This window comes from Curcuma longa, chromosome 21 (genome assembly GCF_044706935.1).
Source record: "Curcuma longa cultivar G26 ecotype Majalengka, Jawa Barat chromosome 21, ITB_CL_G26_1.1, whole genome shotgun sequence".
In the NCBI taxonomy this organism is placed as follows: domain Eukaryota; kingdom Viridiplantae; phylum Streptophyta; class Magnoliopsida; order Zingiberales; family Zingiberaceae; genus Curcuma; species Curcuma longa.
Window position 1 is genome coordinate 654,951 of NC_133881.1, and position 18,569 is coordinate 673,519.

Sequence of the window (18,569 nt, forward strand, 5' to 3'; positions counted from 1 at the left end):
AAATCATCCTCCCTCTCATTTATTTTCGTCGATCCTTATATATCCGGGAATCTCTATGTGAGCTATCTGTTTGAGAGACGATTAGGGCATTGGAAGCACTCGCTGTTGGATCGTATCTTAATATGTCGGGTCGTTGAGCAGGTGTCAGAAGTTGTCGTGGGCATTGGCTAGGTGTGCGTGAGTTATTGGAGGCTGAGGGGTGAATAGTTAGATGCTTCCGATAGCTGATTAAGCTTCGCGGGATGTCGTGGGATGAAGATCGAGTACTCGAAAGATGATTCCAATCCGAGTGGATCGTTGAACGTTGAGTAGTCGAGAGATGTTGAGTGCTCAGGAGATCAGATCTTAAGTAACCTTATCGAGTTTGGATGGAACACTAACACTAGGATGAAGGTCGAGTGCTTAGAAAGTGATCGAATTCGATTGCAATGCTACGGGACGAAGGCTGAGTACTCAGAAAGTGGGACCAACAAGTCGGAATGCTCAAGAAAGGAGATTGACGAATTGGTGTGCGAGGGCATGTGCTTAGAAGTAATAATACCATTATTATTTCTTATTGAGTCTCTCATGTGAGAAGGAAGAGATTAAACTCCATAAAGTGGTCCATGAGAGAATTGACATTTTAGAGCGTAAGAGATTATTTCTTTCATTCAATCACGATAATTATGACAATTAAAGAAATTAAAAATCAATGTTAAGAGCCTACAAAATGACATATTAATATTTTACTTCACTCTATTCGTCATTAAGCACCACCGTCAACTAAAATTTTTAAAAATTTTTTTTAGAGTTTAAAATTTAAGATTTAATATTTAATTAAAAAAGAATGAAAATATATTTATATATTTTTTTACATTTGATATTTATGGTCGTGCTCACGTATCTAAATAAATAAATAAATAAATTATATTATATTATATTAAATCTTAAATATTGAAGTAACACCTATTTTTTAATCTCAAATTCGGGAGAGAGAATTATCACTGCAGCACTACCAGATGTTGTCTTATTTAAGCTCCTGTAGGCCGCACAAACAAACGCAATTATTATTTCAACTGATTGCCAACACTGCACAGCCCCAAAATCTCCCCCCTTCCTCCCGCGTCCAAGGTCCAGGGCGTCGCCTATCGCCGCTCTGTCGCCGTCGCCGTCGCCTCCTCCTCTCGCACCCTCTCCGCTTCAATCCCTTCCTCCCCTCTCATTCCCTTGTCCGCGACCCTGTACCTCCTCCGTCTTGTTTTCTCGCTCTATTCCTTCACGAAGCCCCGTGGAAGACCGGACTGCAGCCGCCGAGATCTCCGAGCTAGGGTTTTGCTTCTTTGTTTTTCGGTTCCGTGGGATTCGAGGACCGAATTGTCGGCGGGGTTTGCCTTCTAGAACCCTAGATCTGAGTGGTTGATTCCCATTAACTGTCTGAGCCCATCAAGATGTTCTGGCGCATGAGCTCGTTCTCTCAAGGGTCGCCTGTAAGTGTGGCGTCATTGCTATACGTGATTTCTTATTCCAGTTGCTTTTTTCCTAAGGTCTCTGCTGCCTGTTGTGATGCGTTTCATGTTATAGTAATCGGTGCTGACAGTGTTAGCTATTTGGTCATTTTTCTTAATTAGATTTTAAGTTTACAAACTTTATCTTCATTTTGCTTATTCCCTTGTATTTGAAACGGAAAAAACAGAGCTGGCCAGGGCATTATGTTCCGCTATTTTGGTTCTTTATTTCTTTGTTATCTTAGAATTCTTTAAGTCGGGTATAATGCCTATATGCACGGATACACTAAGTAGACTTCCTACAGGGATGAAGCACGGCATGTTTATTAATTTCCTTTTGTCAGTAATGACGAAGAATAGTTATATAGTCATTCTTATAAGTAATCAATAATTGACTATTACCTCTTCGACTAAAACTTTATGATGTGGCTGTGGGGATGGTATGGTCTCATCAACGTTTTTCTGATTCAGCTATCTAAAGACTCTAAAGGAGTACCAAATTGTGTAGCAATGAGACTTTGACAGGCTTTGATTTCAAATAACCGGAGGGCATGCTGATTGGATTATGTTAAGTGAATAGGCTGTGCAGCTACCCAAAAAGTTGCTTTTTGACCTAAAAAATGTTTTTTTAATTGTAATAGGTATCCATGATTTTCTTATTCTTCTTTCATGGCAATGGATTTTTTTCAGGTTAATTGTGTTGGGTGCACTTTGCTTTTGGATTGACATTCTTTTTAATTCTTAGTTTTGTGTCTGGAGAAAACCTTGGTCTTTGACTCCGGACGTTGATATAAGTATCACCATCAATTTAGTTCCTCAACACCTCATAAGACCTCTGATTGATTCCTGATTCTATTTGCAATTTTTCTTCCAGAGAAACTGGGATCCATGTTCTTTCCTTTTTTGCAATATTTTCCTTATTTGTTTGTGCCTCCTCGAAAATGTTCTTCTGATTTCACAAACACTATTGCCTGCATTAACCAATGAAAATTTCATTATTCTGGTTTCTGTGTTGTTTCAGGTGGAATCTATTTTAGACAGGGAAAATTTTACTTTGGAAGATCTTCTGGATGAGGATGAAGTTATTCAAGAATGCAAAGCACAAAATACTCGTCTTGTAGATTTGTAATTATTTGTTTTTCTCTTACTTTGCTTGTTTGTTCTATATCCAGAACATACATATTTAGATCTGATCCTTTCTTTTTGCATATGTTCATTCATGAAGAAATAATTTTCTTTATCAGTGTTTTTTCTATCCTTGCTACTACTTTTTGGCAGCGTGTGTATGCTCTTTTTTGTGTTCCTATATCAGTAACCATTTATTGAGTATCTCATCGTGAAGTAGCAACACCTAATTGAAATGAGAATGCAGAAAAATAATTTGGAATGTATGTGACTGTGTGAATGACTAACCTAATTAAAGTGATGACATGCCTTCTCTTCTCCTTAGAAATTCATTAATATAAGAAACTTTGTAGATTGAGATTCTAAGGCTACAATTCTTTTTTAATAAAAGAAAATTCCAGAGGAAAATGTTTACCAGATAGCTAGCCTAGGTAAATAGTTTATTTTCCTAGGTAAATAGGTTATTTTCCTGTATTTCCTTGTGCATTTAAATTTGTGCTGAACTATTTCTATTGTTTGGTTACTGATTCGTAAATAAAATGACCAATGGACCGATCATGACACAGTATGCGAGTTAACTTTAAGCCCTACCCATTGTGATGGTAAATTATGGCATGTTGGTAGTCGTCAACCAAATGAGTATTTTATGTGGACCCATGATGATGTTATCTCGGAGATAAAGTTTTCAAACTAGTTGTACAAACTAGACTATTTTTTAATTGAATAAAGAATGGTGCCTGTTGGTTTAAGAAACTAATTTCAAGGGAGAAGTCATCTTCCCAAATTTTATATATTTCTTCATTCATTCAGTAGAAGAAAGCATTTTCTATTTGGAAGCAATTTGCCATGAAACAAACAGAGATGAAAAGAATGAAAAATAAATTGAAGTCATGGAAATGGTACAACCAAATTAATGGATAAGACAGAATGTATTGAATACAGATATATATATCCTCCGTTGAAAATTCTTATTCTACTAAGTTGTTGAGTAAAGAAGTAAATTGTGACATTGACATATCATCGAGCCATGTTTGTGCTAACTGGTTGGGATCAAATAAATGGAACGTATCTGATTGCTGAGCTCTATTGCAAGATTAATAGTATTATTCATTTCCAAAAAATCAATCAAATCAAATCAAACTGAAATTCACTTTGGTCTTTCTGTATCTCTTACACCTTTCACTCTAGTGGACTTTTCTGTAACATACACTGGTTACATTTGAACATCTCCATATATTACTCAAATTTATTCTCTCAAATTATCATCTTTTCAAGCAATAGCTAATCACTCTCAGATGTTGATATTTTTGTGGGCACATCCAATAACGCATAACTTGATGAAATAAAACTTTGTTATTGGTTTTCATCAAAATATGGGTTAAATTGTATCTCCAATGTAGGCATAAGATCACACTGTCTCTCATATGATAAACTCCATTTAGATGCTTACTGGGAATTTGTGATATGTTGGAATGTCATATAACACAATGCTCAAAGTATACTTCTACCATTAATGACTGAAAGTATTTCATAAGTTGCTTCCTGTGCTGATAGTCAGGAGTTGAATACCAATCTAGTGATGCACTCGTGGGCTGAAAGATCTGTATTGTGCGAGAACTGGATGATGAGATCATGTGTAAGCATGTATTGATGGTAGTTGTCACCGAAGAAGTAAAGCATATTAGAAAAGGCATCACTGGTGGCAGTCTATTTCTCCTGCCACCTCCATCTGTGTCTACTGTGAATGGATTACTGCAATTAAATGAGGATGCAGTGGTGGGAGAAGATGAAAAGAGATAGGGACAGGAGCAAGGAGAAAATCTTGCGTGTATTTCACCACTCTGACATTGGTCCAGGAATTTATATCATTGCTTATGCTATTATTTTATGATCTTAAAACCCCCAACTGATCTTTTTTTTTACATGAAATGAACACTTATCTATAACTTTCAAAAGAGAAGCAGTCTTGGTAATTCTCTTTTCATTTTATATTTTTTTATTAGTCTTTTATATGACCCATGTATTTTAACTCTTTTTTCTAGTTATACAATTTACTGACTGTTTTAGATGTTTATAGTGTTGTTTTCCATTCTTATGCAGTTTGAAGGAAAAGTCTCAAGTGGAGAAATTGCTTCGTTACATCGTGGAGGAACCTTCAGAAGATGCTGATAAGAAACATATATTCAAGTTAGTCTTTAGTTGTTTCTTGATCACTGGACACGTTTTATCATATTCTGAATTTGGAGATGAAATGCAGATTTCCATTTATTGCATGTGAGCTATTCACTTGTGAGGTTGATATTTTATTGAGGGCTTTAGTTGAGGACGAAGAGGTTAATATCACTAACACATTCTTAATAGCTTGAATTATTTCAAACATCACCAACCTTTAACTTTTTCTTTGATTATCCGGTCCCTGTTTTTCCTTGTAGTTGATGGATACGTTGTTCTCATTTGTCAAGCCTGATCATCCCCATAGTACATTGTTGGCTGGATATTTTAGTAAGGTAATGGATATTTTCCTATGTGTATGGGATATTGGTTCATTCACAAAGTTATGGGGGCACCTTCAACATTTTCAACCTTTTCTTTCTCGCTTAACATTTGTGAATGGATAATGCTTGTTGTTTTTGAGTAGGTTGTAATATGTCTGATGATGCGGAAGGCAGGCCAATTTTTCAGTTATATGCAGGTATGCTATGTTTCACATGCTACAATATGCATAGTCTACACTTTCTTTGTTCTATTTGGATTGTTTTATCATTTAGTCTTCTATATGTGTAAGAACTTGCCTAGGTGAGAGATTTGATCAAATAACTGTGTTAGGCTCAACTATTATTTCAAAATGCATAATCTTAGTTAATAGTGGTTTACTTGTCTTAGTATGTAAACTTCCTTCATCAGCCCATGATTGTCATGGAGGACTAAGTTAGGGTGCCACATTCTTCTTTAATTAGCTCTTGATGTCTCCTTTGAGACCCAAAGGTCATCCATACAATCCACAACAATTTCTGCTAATCTGTAGCATGAGAGGCTCAATGGTAGCTCTTCTCCGCCATATACAAAAGCAATCCTTTCCAAATACCTCACCATGTTCAAGATTAGATAAATTCACTCTAAGACAAATTTAACAGTTGGCTAAATGATAGAATTGACTCATTACTTTTGTTGGATTCAACCACTATCCCAATATATCTAAATCCTAATTAATATTAGATTTTGTTCATCTAAGCTTACAACCCTCATTGACATAACAACTTTCCATGTGGGATTAAAGTAGGGTGTCATCGTAATTAGTATTGTGAAGATGACACCCTTGTTTAGTTCCACATGGAGAGGGAAATTGTGGGTTAATGTAGAAGTCTAGATGAGTTAAACATTATTAACTTGAGTTTAACTATTTTGGATCAGTGGTTAGACCTCATAAAATAAATAGGTCAATTTTCTCACCTAGGCGAGTTGTTATAACATTGGGATTGGAGCTACCAATTCCTGGAAAGCATTCACAGAGTTGATCTTCTGTTGAAAAGTAAATCCTGTTTGGAAAATATACCACAGGTAGTAGGCATCATTGTTCGCATTTTTGGTTGGTTTTGGCACTTATCTTTTTATTTGCGTGTTGTGTGGTCTCTGCTTAGCAAACTACATAGTGGTTTTCAGGGATAGTAACTCATATTTGTATTTGAAAAGTATTAAAGAACGTTAATCCATATAACATTCTTATTTTATTTCTTTACTTTTACTTTGGTAATGATGTTGTGATTATAATCTTTATTGTTATTGTCAAGGGCCATCCGGAGATAATTCATCAACTGGTTGATCTCATAGGGATAACATCTATTATGGAGGTTAGTGGATGGTGTTTGCGTAATCCAAAAACATAGTTTTCTTGTGTTTTCTATTTCTTTCTACATGTTCTGATTTGGGCATCTGAAACAGATTATCATCCGACTAATTGGCGCTGATGAACATTTGCACCACAACTATGAGGAGACAATGCAGTGGTTGGAAGATATAGATGTTCTTGAGATGATTGTGGATAAGTTTAGCTCATCGGTATGCGTATAATCAGAATTGTATTATCTTTTCATCCCAGATATATGATCCTGCTATTATTTGAATAGTTTTAGTATTTAAATCTGTAGTCATAGAAGCTGATTCAGTAACCAAGCACATAAATTGGCCAGTAGTTCACAAAATCAGTGGATTGGATGAGAGATTCTGTAAATTGCCGGATGAACTGTTGCAACGATCTATCTGCTAATTCTTATTGGTCTCTTTTTAGGTAGCAAACCCTTCAAATATATTGTATTAACAGGACAACATTGGATACCATGCTATTTTAAACAGTTGATAGTTGGAGTCATGGCACTGACATGTTAGGATAGACACTGTTATACTTGCAAAAATAAGTTTGTTCTTGAAATTGAGCTGTGATTCCACTGTTTAGGTCACTGAGCTTCTGCAAAATGTTAGTGTAATTAATTTTTAAGTTTGATTAGGTGAAAAAAAAACTTAAGCTTTTAGCCAAAGGCCCTCTATACTTTAATACTCCTCACCTCACATGTGTCCATAAAGAATGAATCCAACTGCCTTTTTGTCCATTATCCGGATCTGCTTGCACTATTTTATTAGCACTGCTAGGATTCAGACATTGAAACTTTTGCTCTACTGCCATGTTATATTTGATTCACTTAAACTTATTTGTGAAGGTCTCTATCTCCATATGCTACTTGGTTTCTATTCTTTCCATCTTTCGACATAAGGATCATATTATTGTAGGTTCTTCAACTTTCTCGACCTTATAATATTATATGATTACATTTTTTAGTTTTTATTGACTTTCTATCTGTCACAAGGAGCAGCTGTGACCAACTTAATGATTAGGCAGACTCTGTATGCCATTCTTTAGCACAAAGGTCTTTATCAGTGAATATCTTGTCTAGAGCTGAATGTTTGAGAAAATCATAACCATTTGCCAACTAGTTCTCATTTCATAGCCTTTCACCTTTTTGCTGTAGCCGAGTGATTAGGCTTAGTGTCACCTTTATTTTGTTTCCCTTTTCTTTTGAGCTCAAATTTATTATTATTTTTCTTTGTCCTTAATGCTCTTAGTAAAAATTCAAATATCATGTCCTATTAGGCAATATATCAACCATTTGTTTGCTGCACAAGTGATAGTTTACATTTTGCACATGCTGCCTTAGATGGTGCAATGTGAACAATGTGTGCCACATGAAGCTCCATGTTGTGGATTCTGAATTGGATATGAGTGATACAAAATCTCATACAAACAATTTATATAATACAAAATTCATCACAACATTCTGCCTAATGTGCATGCATGATAGTAGTAGAATACAAATGTAAGTTTGGGAACAAATAATTTAAACAAAATTTGCACATATTTGCCCCATGCTATCAAATTAGTGAAATTATAATGACTTGAGGCTGTAGTGTGGTCTCACATTTTTGGTAACAATTACTAATTGAATAAGTTAGTATTGCCTTCCATTTGTGACTGTAGCAACTTCAGTAGCATCAATTTTGAAATTTTGGGGTGTGAGACTTTTTTTGGAAAAGGTAAGGAAGGAGACATTATATGTTACCGAAACATCATGACAATTTGCTAGGATAAACAAGAATATAAATCATGAAAACTTAATGAAGCAAAATATAGGGGAATATATTTAGGCTTAGTAAAGACTGAATATATGAAATTTAAATTTAACAATATTAGACGTAATAAAATAATTATTAAAATAAGAGATGACAAGTTATCTTTAATTGAGAGCTTTAAGAATTTAAGATTATTTTTCTAAAAGGATAGAAGGATTGAGAGAGATGTTTTATATAGAATACAAGTAGGATGGTTAAAATAGAGGAAAGCATCAGGTATTCTTTGTGATTGTAAAATACCTCTAAAATTTAAACGGAAGTTCTACAAAACCTGTTATGTTATATGGAGTTGAATGTTGGGCTATGACTCTAGCACATGAGCAGAAGATGAGAGTTGCGGAAATGAAGATGTTAAAGTGGGTATGCGGACATATGAGAATGGGAAGGATAAGAAATGAGAATATTAGAGAGAAAGTCGGGATTGCGTCTATTGAGAAAAAACTTCGGGAAACGTGTTTAAGATGGTACAAACATGTACTTAGATGACTAATAAATGCTCCAGTTAGGCGATGTGAAATTATGAGAAATATGCAAATCAAACGAGGAATAGAAAGACAAAAAAAAAAGACTTGCTTAACAATAATAAAACAAGATAAAATTTGTTTAAATATAAATGATGATATAGTAAGGGATAGAATTAAATGGCGTAGAAGGATCTATATAGTTGATCCCACCTAGTGGGATAAAGCTTGGTTGTTATTGTTGTTGGTAGAGTCATCCTCGTGCCGACTTGTATTGTGTTGATTTCATTCGGCACTAAAACAATACTGATCCTGGTTGGGTCTGTGACTATTTCTAAATTAAGATTTTAAACATTGTTTTAATATATAATCGGAGGTTATTTCTTCTACTTGCATACAGAAAATTTTAGAATTATTTATCTACTTTTGGTATTTGAAAATTTGGACCTTTATTAGTCATGTTGATTAGCAATATTATGGCTTTTAAAGCTTATAAAAATTTCCTCAGATTTTCTCTATATGGTGTTTGACGATTGTATGAAAGGGAGGCACACATACATATTGAGAGGGGGCATTTCTTTTCATTTATTGTCTACATTTATGCTCTTCTCATCATCATTTAAAGGACCTATTACATGCCACCTAGGCTCAGGTTTTAGATGCATATTATCTGAAACAGGTCTACCCTTCAATTTCTTTAATTTGTCATGAAACATATTTGAATTTTAGGTTATACACACGTGAATAGGATGTAAAGGTGAATCTTTCTCAGCCATTATGTTTGAAGCTAGCCTCCTAGGATAATATCATTAGAACACAAAGGAAATCATGCTTTTCTAGTTTGGGCAATGCTATATCCAAGAGTGAGGACATCTATGGTTCCTTGTGTTGTTGGACTGATTTAAGTTTATTTTCATTTTGGAATATTCTTAGGACTCTTCTGAGGTCCATGCCAATGCAACAGAAATTCTTTGTTCGATTATTCGATGTGCCCCTCCTGGCCTTGCGGCTAAAATCTGCAGCCCAAGGTATGATTCCCTTAGATATAATGACAGCGAGTTTTAATAGTAGAAGTATTAGTTTTTGGTTATCGATCAACTCTTCTGATGTAAATATTCTGTTAAAATGCAGTTATGTGCAGAGATTGTTTCAGCATGCTATGGAAGATTCCAGACCTAAATCTGTTCTGTTTCATGTCTTATCTTTCTGCATATGTTTTTTAGATCCAAAGCGATTGGTACTGTCTTCCTATCAAGCATTTAGAAGCCAGCTTAATCATGGATCATTTATTACTCCTAGTTATGATACTGTTGTGGGAATGCTGGAGAGACTAGGTATTTTGCCACTTTTGCTGGTGGATCTGGCAATATTACTATACTAAGATATAGTCATTTTTCTTCAAATGCTAGGTTTTTAACAAAGCTGGTATTCTACTTGATATCGTACTAATCACTTTTAAATCTTATCATCTCTCATTTTACTTGAAAATTTTCACCTAGAAATGTATTTTGAATTTTCTAATGTTTGGTGCCATAGGAAATAATGGTTATGCATGGTTTAATGAAGTGGTGCCAGAATTTCAACATTTGATTAGAATAGTACGATTTCAATACCATATCATGCCGTGCCAGTGGGGTTCCAATTCTTCTTTAACTGAATTATTAATTATAACATAATTAATTTTACTTTGTATAAGTTGTAAGATTTAACTCACTATCTTAATGTGGTTAATTTTTCACAATAATTATAATTTACTTGTATTATAAGTATTTAGTGAATTATAATTAATAATAGTTGTTCATATTACTAATTTATATAACAAGATTCTTAGCACCCATCACAAACAAGTTATTTTTCAGCAAAACAATCAGAGCTTTAGAGTTTGCATGTCTATTGCATATATATATATATATATATATATATATATATATATATATATATATATATATATATATCATTATGACTGTCATCTGGTTGTATTTCCCTCCTGTTCCTATGGTTTTTTTAGCTGTTGAGATATTTGGTATTCCAAATAGAATTATTTAATGCATAGCTTGGATCTGTTGCGTAATTTCAAGAGTGGACAAGTAAAGCATGAACATGTAATGCAGCATTGTTATTTTCAAGTTTAGAAATGATATTATAGTTTATCTCCAGCTATCTATGTTTACAGGGTTTCAAAGTACTTCAAAATTCACCGATCGTCTTAAACTTCATATTTTCTCAGGCTTGTTACTGAATATAAATTTCTGCCATAGGCCGAACCAATATGGCACACTGCAATACATACTATCTAGTACTGTTATAACAAAAAGCATATGAATAATAAAACCGAAGAAAATATGAAGAGCTGCACCGAGCTGAAAGATCACTAGTTATTCTTTGTTTTAGTAGCACAGTTAGTTTGCAATCTATGTTCATTTGGTGTTTGCTAAGCAAAACAAGACCAGTTCAAGGTTTAGACCCTTTCCTGACCAGTTCAAGGTTTAGACTCTTTTAAAGCCTATGCAAGAGGCTTAAAGATATTGATAGAGGTACCTTTTCAAATTATTAAATAAATCTTTCTTTCTCCTCTATGTACTCTTCTTTCCTTTTCTTATTACTAGTACTGACAAATCAAAACTTCCACAGTTTTAAGCTCATTTTCCCTTCTGGCTTTATGTGGATTCTTATGGATCTCTTCAGATTGACAAGGCTCTGTTTTCTTGTTCTTAGGGTGAATGGTAATCAATAATCATCGAGGTCTAAAATTATTACAAGAATCCTGGTTTTTGTTTTCTTTTCTATATTCATGCAACAATACACTAAATGCTTGCTGTGAAAAATCACAAACGCACCAATACACTAAAGTCTTAAATTGTTATCGATTTTGGCATATATTTTTTTGCCTTAAACAGTGTGCTGGAGATGTCTGAACGTACAGAAATGGCATCATTACAAGTTTCTTGACTTAGAGCACATGACTAAGTCGAGCTAGAATGCTTGCATACTTGGTTTTGGAAAGTCGGTAGAAAATAGAAAATGCACTAGGCCATCAGACTGAAATAATTTGTCATGCATTGCATACTTGGTTGTTTCTAGAATGCTGTCATCTTCAAATACCACATAATTGTTAAAGCAATCTATATTCTATAGTTGCACTTCCTTGTGACTAGTCATTATTACTGTTTTTAGGCTCCTTGTTTTAATTGTTACAAATAGTTTGTATATCTTCACTAACCTTCTTTTCATTCAAACATGAAATAGGTGATTTATTGATATTGTTAGATGTTTCTTCTTTGGATAGTGCCTTGCCAACCACATATGGTAAACTGCAGCCTCCCCTTGGGAAACATCGGTTGAAGGTAGGACAGTGTCTCCTTAAGTTTTGTTTGTTCCTTTCTCCTGTCAAGGTGAATTATGCACCCCCCCCCTTCTTTTTATTTAAAATGAATCATTGTATTTTCATGATAGACCTTGATTAATGTGTTCTATCATTCTATTCTTCTGAAAAACCTATCCTACTGACTAATCATTTGTTAATGTCTTGAAGTTTTTTTTTTTTTTTTTTTTGCATAGAAGTTAAAACTTAGTTTCCGCAGAATTCAATTCATTTCTACCATGTGAGATTGCTTCATATTTGAGCTACATGTATCAAGTACAGGGCTTTTTTAATTTTAATATACTTCGGCTGACACATAAGCATTTGTGTTTAATATTCTGTTATACAGTCTAGGCAATGTGTTGATAGAAAGAAGGTAATGTGTCTTGTTTTTCCCTTTCCAGATTGTGGAATTCGTCTGTGTGTTATTGACCCTTGGTAGTGAAGCTGTAGAGAAAGAACTGATCCAGCAGGGAGCGATAAAACTCGTTGTAAACTTATTCTTTGAGTGAGTAATATGCTTCAGTGATTTTTGATAATGTTGACTAACTTTGTATCTTGTCAATAAAGGTGGGTCCATATTGCAGGTACCCTTTCAACAATTTTTTGCATCATCATGTTGAGAATATCATTGGATCTTGCTTGGAGAGCAAGACAACTTTGCTACTGGAACACATTTTGAAGGAGTGTGACATTGTTAGGAAAATTCTCGCAGCTGAAAAAAATCCTTTGCTGTCAACAGATTCTACTAAGGTATGGAACTCATAGCAGTGCTTAGGTATAATTTTGGTGCATAGAATTTGTTCATAGATGTTCATTTTTTGCTTCCTCATATGTTTATGTACCTCCCAAATTTGGTTAACTTTTCTTTTGTCCGAAAATTCATATTTTCAGGCTACAGTCTCCGCAGAGGGGCGATCACCCCCAAGGATAGGTAGTATAGGTCACATAACACGGATTGCTAACAAGCTTACTCAGTTGGGTGATAGCAACATCACAATCCAGACACACTTACAGGTCAATCATCTCTTGTTGAAAAGAATATAATTTGTTAAAATATTTACCTCATTTGGTTTATGTTTTATAGGAAAGTAATGTTATACAGTTTGGAATTGTTTGGATGAAAACTGTTAACTTTATTCTTCATTTGTAAATGCTTAGTCTAACTCTCTTACTTTTTGATGTATATTGGAGTCCATAGTATATTATGAACCAACAAAATTTGAAGCATATCATTTTTGGTCGAAAAGACAAACAATAAACATCCTTTTATTGGTTCTGTGTTAAATTGCTTCTCCTTGATGATCGCTTGTTTTTTACTACCATGTGTTTCATAGAGTTGCTACTTCTGTGCTCTGTCACATTATTGGTTATGGCTATACTGCACTCTTGTTTGTTTTTTTTTTACTATTCAGATTATATTAGGTGGTGTCTGAATATTATTCAATCGGCTGATTTTATTTTTTCACTTGCAGGAAAATAGTGATTGGGTCGATTGGCTTAACAATGTATTGTCCAAGAGGAATGCTACAGAAAATGTTTATCAATGGTCTTGTGGGTAGGGTTCTTAGTCACTGTTGGATGCTTGATCATGATTATCATTAATAATTTTTCTAACGGCTCGCTCTCTTTAGTTTATTAAGTGATACACAACGTAATGGTGTGCGAGGTATTATTGAAAATGAATAAGGGTGAAATTAAACAAATATTTTGTTTGGGCACATGTGTTAGCCACAATAATCCTTCATTTGGTTAAATTATCATATACTGGATTTTCTTAGCGGGTTCTTGCTCATCAGTCCAGCAACTTGTGACTTGTAACCATATGTACATGTTGCAGGACTAAATCACTGTGACTGTAAATGTACTTAATAGAAATTAGAATCCTCATGTCTCTAATCTGTATATTCCTTTTTGATTCTCAATTGGGTCAAAACAAATATATATTTTTTCATCTCTTGCAGGCGTCCGACTACATTACAAGACCATGTCAGAGATAGTGATGACGATGACTTCCGAGATAAGGATTTTGATGTGGCAGCATTGGCTAGTAGCTTGAGCCAGGCATTTCGGTTGGATATCTATGCTAATGATGACATTGAAGAGGTATGCATCATGCTTTATAAGTGAGTTTTGTTTTCTAAGTACTCTCTTTTGCATGTTTACTTTCTGGCAAGCTAAACAAGATTCTTCCAATATTTTATGTTTTTCTGGCATTTGTGATACATTTGGGTTGGTGTGGATATGTCTTTGAACATACTTTGCCCTTAATGTCTATCGTGTTGTTCTGTTTGACTATTAGGCTTGTTTCCTCACCCCTGATAATTCCCCATGCTCTGGCAGTCCCTCACCTCTGACTTGCTATGTGCCTATGTGGTGGGCTTGAATGACATATTTACTATGCAAATTGTTGTTATGATGGAATTGATGGGAAAGAGTTCTTGCTTTGATAGAGTTTGAGCATAGCATAGACTAGTGTCAAGTTTTATGAGTTCCATAGTATGTACACTTATCTTTGCATAGCGATCCCTGCTTGTCAATTCTTTTAAGTTAACATGTTAGAACTTAGAACATTGCATGGTTAATGTTTGCAGTGTTCTAGCATAAGTAACATCTACAATTTCAGTTTTTTTAAACATCATTCTTTAGATCAGAAAATATATCACTAGGGATTACTTTCGTTCTTGTTTTCTTGTATTAATAATTTTTAAATAATCTGTCTGCATTTGTAAGCCACAATCAACCTTGGAAATATCTTAAATGTTTAAAGTTGTTTCTTACCATTTTCAGAAGTCTAGTGAAGTAGGATTACTTCCATCCATACTTTTTTATTAGAGTATGTTATAAAAAAATTCATTGCAAGGAACTAGCTAAGCCAAAGATCAGCCACTGCTACAATATAAGACACTGTAACAATCTGTTACAGCATGGTATCTAGTCTAAATTCTTTAATTCATGATAGATAGGTGGTGGGACAGCATGTGATCAATGGTTTGGGCCAGAAAAATACATCGAAGTCGTGCAGTATACGTGTGATAAAGCAATGTAACTAGTAAAAAAAAAATCTAAAATGGCAAATTAAAATGCACTAGTATATTATAAAAGCATTGTTGATTGCAACTGTGAATAAAGTTCAAAGTTTCATTTTAATAATTTAATTCTATTGTATCATTTCAATTTTTTGGTCACTGTGCCCCCATTAATTTTCCATGACTCCCTTCTGATTAATGTAAAAAGTATGTATACTTGTTTCAATAATTTGTTTCATATTATTTCCTAGATAGGATTTATTTTTTCTTGTGAGCCGAACTTGACATAGTGTAGCCATGTAACGGACCATTTTAAATGCAGAAAATTAAGATGATGTTGACGTTATAGAAGATAGAATAGTAAGGAAGAAATAATCATCAAAGGACACAAATTTCAATGAAAGATAGTTCTCCAAATAGATTGATAGCGAATAAAATCAAAACTCAGAAAAGTGCACACTCTTCATAAGAGAGAAAATGGAAGAATTTTGAGGAATCACATTAAATTAACCAGCAGTAAAGGGTTTCTTTTGCATTTCCACTATCCACAAGCTCTTAATATACGTGAGTTCCTTCCTATCCTATAATCAATCCCCAAGGTACTCCTGAAAATCACATTAATGATTGTATATCAACAAGAAGGATAATAAATTTCATTTCATGATTTATATTGTTGGTTTTTTACATTCTAGACTGTCACTTATTTTATTTGTTTTGTTGCTGAATGCAGGCTCAAGGATCTTTTGAGCGAGATGAGGTATGATACTCTGTCAAATATTTTCTTTAACCTGTTCCTGATTTCTTCTTTACTAATTTGCCACAGGTTAGGAAAATTATTCTATTGTGTTATTGTCTTTTTTTATTAGGCACAGGTTAGGAAAGGTATTTTGTTGCTTAATTTTTGCTTGATTACTGATTGCATTTAGCTTTCATCTGATTTCCATGTTCATTTATCTTATTCTGGAATAGCTAGGATAGCTTATCAAGGTTCTTCAGCATCTAGTTGAATTCATTTGATTGTTTTGGTGAATGATCACATGCCTGATAAGTGATTTTTGCAGGATGTTTACTTTGATGACGAATCTGCAGAAGTTGTTATTTCATCTTTACACCTGGGGGATGACCGTGGCAGGTAACTAACATAAACACATACTTTGTTCATAGTAATCAATGGGAGTTAATGTTATCTAGGCTAATGGATATCCCTTCTTGTGCAGTTCTCTCTTTACAAATTCAAACTGGTTTGCTTTTGATAATGATAACAGATGTTTAACTGATTCTGTTGCTTCACCTTCTCCAAATTCTGATGAAATGTTACCTGATGTGGATGAGGTGGATAATGTGGTACTTGATGATTCGAATGATACAGCAAGATCTATACACACAGCTGATCAAGGAGATACTTTATTAGAAAATAAGGCTATGTCTATGGGAAATGGTCCTGTTGATGTGCTCAAAGAAGACAGTGATGACTCTAGCAAAGACGATGAAAAGCCATTGGGGTGGGTTGAATGGAGGGAGACACCAGGACCTGAAGTGTCTGGTAAAATCACAAACGAAGATATTCCAAATGGTGATATTGTAAGGGGCAATGAAAAGTGTATCTTGAAAGAAGTTATTGGCGATTCCACTAAGTGTGGATCTTCTGGAGATGAAGCGACAGATGATGGGGATACTGGAGGTCCAAAAACCACTAGTGAAGAAAGTCTGTACGATTCTCAAGATTCTTGCAAGGGCATTTTGCATGGAAGTTTACCTGCCTCTGAAATCATAGATACTAATTCAAAATCTCAACAACTTGCAAATGAAGTTGCAGCCGAGGATTCAAAACAAGAGAAAGATCATTGAGAATGAAGGGCACTGAAATTATGTTAGATGGCACTAGTACGGAAGAAGTGGTCTAATGATGGTTGTTCGTCAGAGGATGGTAACCTGAGTCACACTTATTGTAATTCTCAGAACCTTGTATATATTGGAATGAAGTTTATTGATGAATGCTGATGTATTGTTTTGTTGCCATCCGTTTTTATCTAATCAGCCAGTTACTGTAAAAACAAGAAACCCTCCGACATAAGAAATCATTACCTTTCGCTTTTGATCATTTATTTTGCATTTGTTTATTTCTTGCAAATATCGCGGTCAAGTTGGTGCCTTGCTCTGTTGTTTATTCATCTTGGATCTCATGAAATTTTATAAGCTCATTCGTTTATTGTTAGCTAAATGGTTGATTTTGTTATTGTAGATAAGTTTGAACCGCAGCTTACCCCTCTGATGCTCAGTTGAAAGTTGGCGCAAGGGAAACGCAGAGGAAGACTCCTTTATTAGTTCCACTGAGAGTCAAGGTTTGCTTGCTAAAAAAATTTATTTACACATTTTTTTAAGAAAAAAACTAAGATGAAAAATATGATTTTAAAATTTCTTGGGAAATACTTTTTGTGTTTTAGTGCACATTATATATATATTATTTTTATATTTTTTTTGATATACTGCGCGTCTTATAATATGCGACTCGTCCGTAATAAAATATTCGGGACGTCGAAAAGGATCATGGACGTCTGGAACATGAATAGTGATATTTGTTATTTATTTTTTGTTTGTTTTTCTTGATTTACAGTTAAACTATTTAATATTTTCTTTTTAGATATTGGATTATAGTATTAAATTAGTAATTATTTTTTTATTTTAAAAAAATTTTGTGTGTTTAATATTATAATTTAATTTTTTAATCCTAAAGAGAAAAATTTTAATGACTTAATTATAAATAAAAAAATATCACTATTTATGTTTCGGGTGTTCGGAATTTTTCTGAATGCTTTGAATATTTTATCACGGATAAATCGTGCATTATAAGATGCGCATGATATCAAATTTCTATATATATATATATATATTCTTTTCTAAGTTAGGTTAAGTGATCCAAATGGGCAATGTGTTTCATTCAATTGGTTGACACAACAAAAGATTAGACCAATTGATGCAGTGGACCTAAGTAGTCCAACTAGTTCAAAAGCCTAAAAACACTGCCAGTAGGTTAATTGTCTCAGCATTTGGATACAGGCTATCAATACATTATTCATATCTCTACTCTGTTATTTCATGAAGTATTATTTTCGAGACATAGTTGAGTTAATTATGTTGAAACAGAGTTTATCAGAGATGAAGCATAGCCCATTCCTATGTGTTGTCCTCCTTAATCTGACCTGGTATACAAGAAAGATGACTGCTAACACTGGACTTTATCAAGATTAGACCAAGTACTATCCACTGCTTTCTTCAACTCCGTAGTCTTTCCTTGCTACCTCATTTCATTTCATGCCCATTGATCAGTTCTTATTCCGTGGGAGATGAAGTCAATCTCACACTGTTCCTATTCTCCCAGACAAATTAAATCGATATTATTTCTTCCAAAGAAACATACGATAAACAAAAT

General features: G+C 34.1%; 1 protein-coding gene across 2 annotated transcripts; it reads left to right on the plus strand.

Moving 5' to 3' along the window:
- Positions 1-1,069: 1,069 nt before the first annotated feature.
- Positions 1,070-17,225, plus strand: LOC141814331 (uncharacterized). 2 transcript variants are annotated; one of them, XM_074702272.1, is made up of 19 exons: positions 1,070-1,466; positions 2,506-2,609; positions 4,710-4,796; positions 4,867-4,942; positions 5,042-5,116; positions 5,248-5,301; positions 6,398-6,457; positions 6,549-6,665; positions 9,683-9,777; positions 9,881-10,083; positions 11,996-12,093; positions 12,515-12,618; positions 12,698-12,863; positions 13,005-13,127; positions 13,586-13,668; positions 14,075-14,216; positions 15,870-15,896; positions 16,201-16,271; positions 16,357-17,225. In XM_074702272.1, exons 1-19 carry the CDS (start codon positions 1,428-1,430, stop codon positions 16,985-16,987), a joined length of 2,355 nt encoding a protein of 784 aa, XP_074558373.1. In that variant the 5' UTR covers positions 1,070-1,427; the 3' UTR covers positions 16,988-17,225. The 2 variants fall into 2 exon arrangements, with proteins under 2 accessions (XP_074558373.1, XP_074558374.1); XM_074702273.1 differs by having other exon boundaries at positions 16,405-17,225.
- The last annotated feature ends 1,344 nt before the right edge of the window (positions 17,226-18,569 follow it).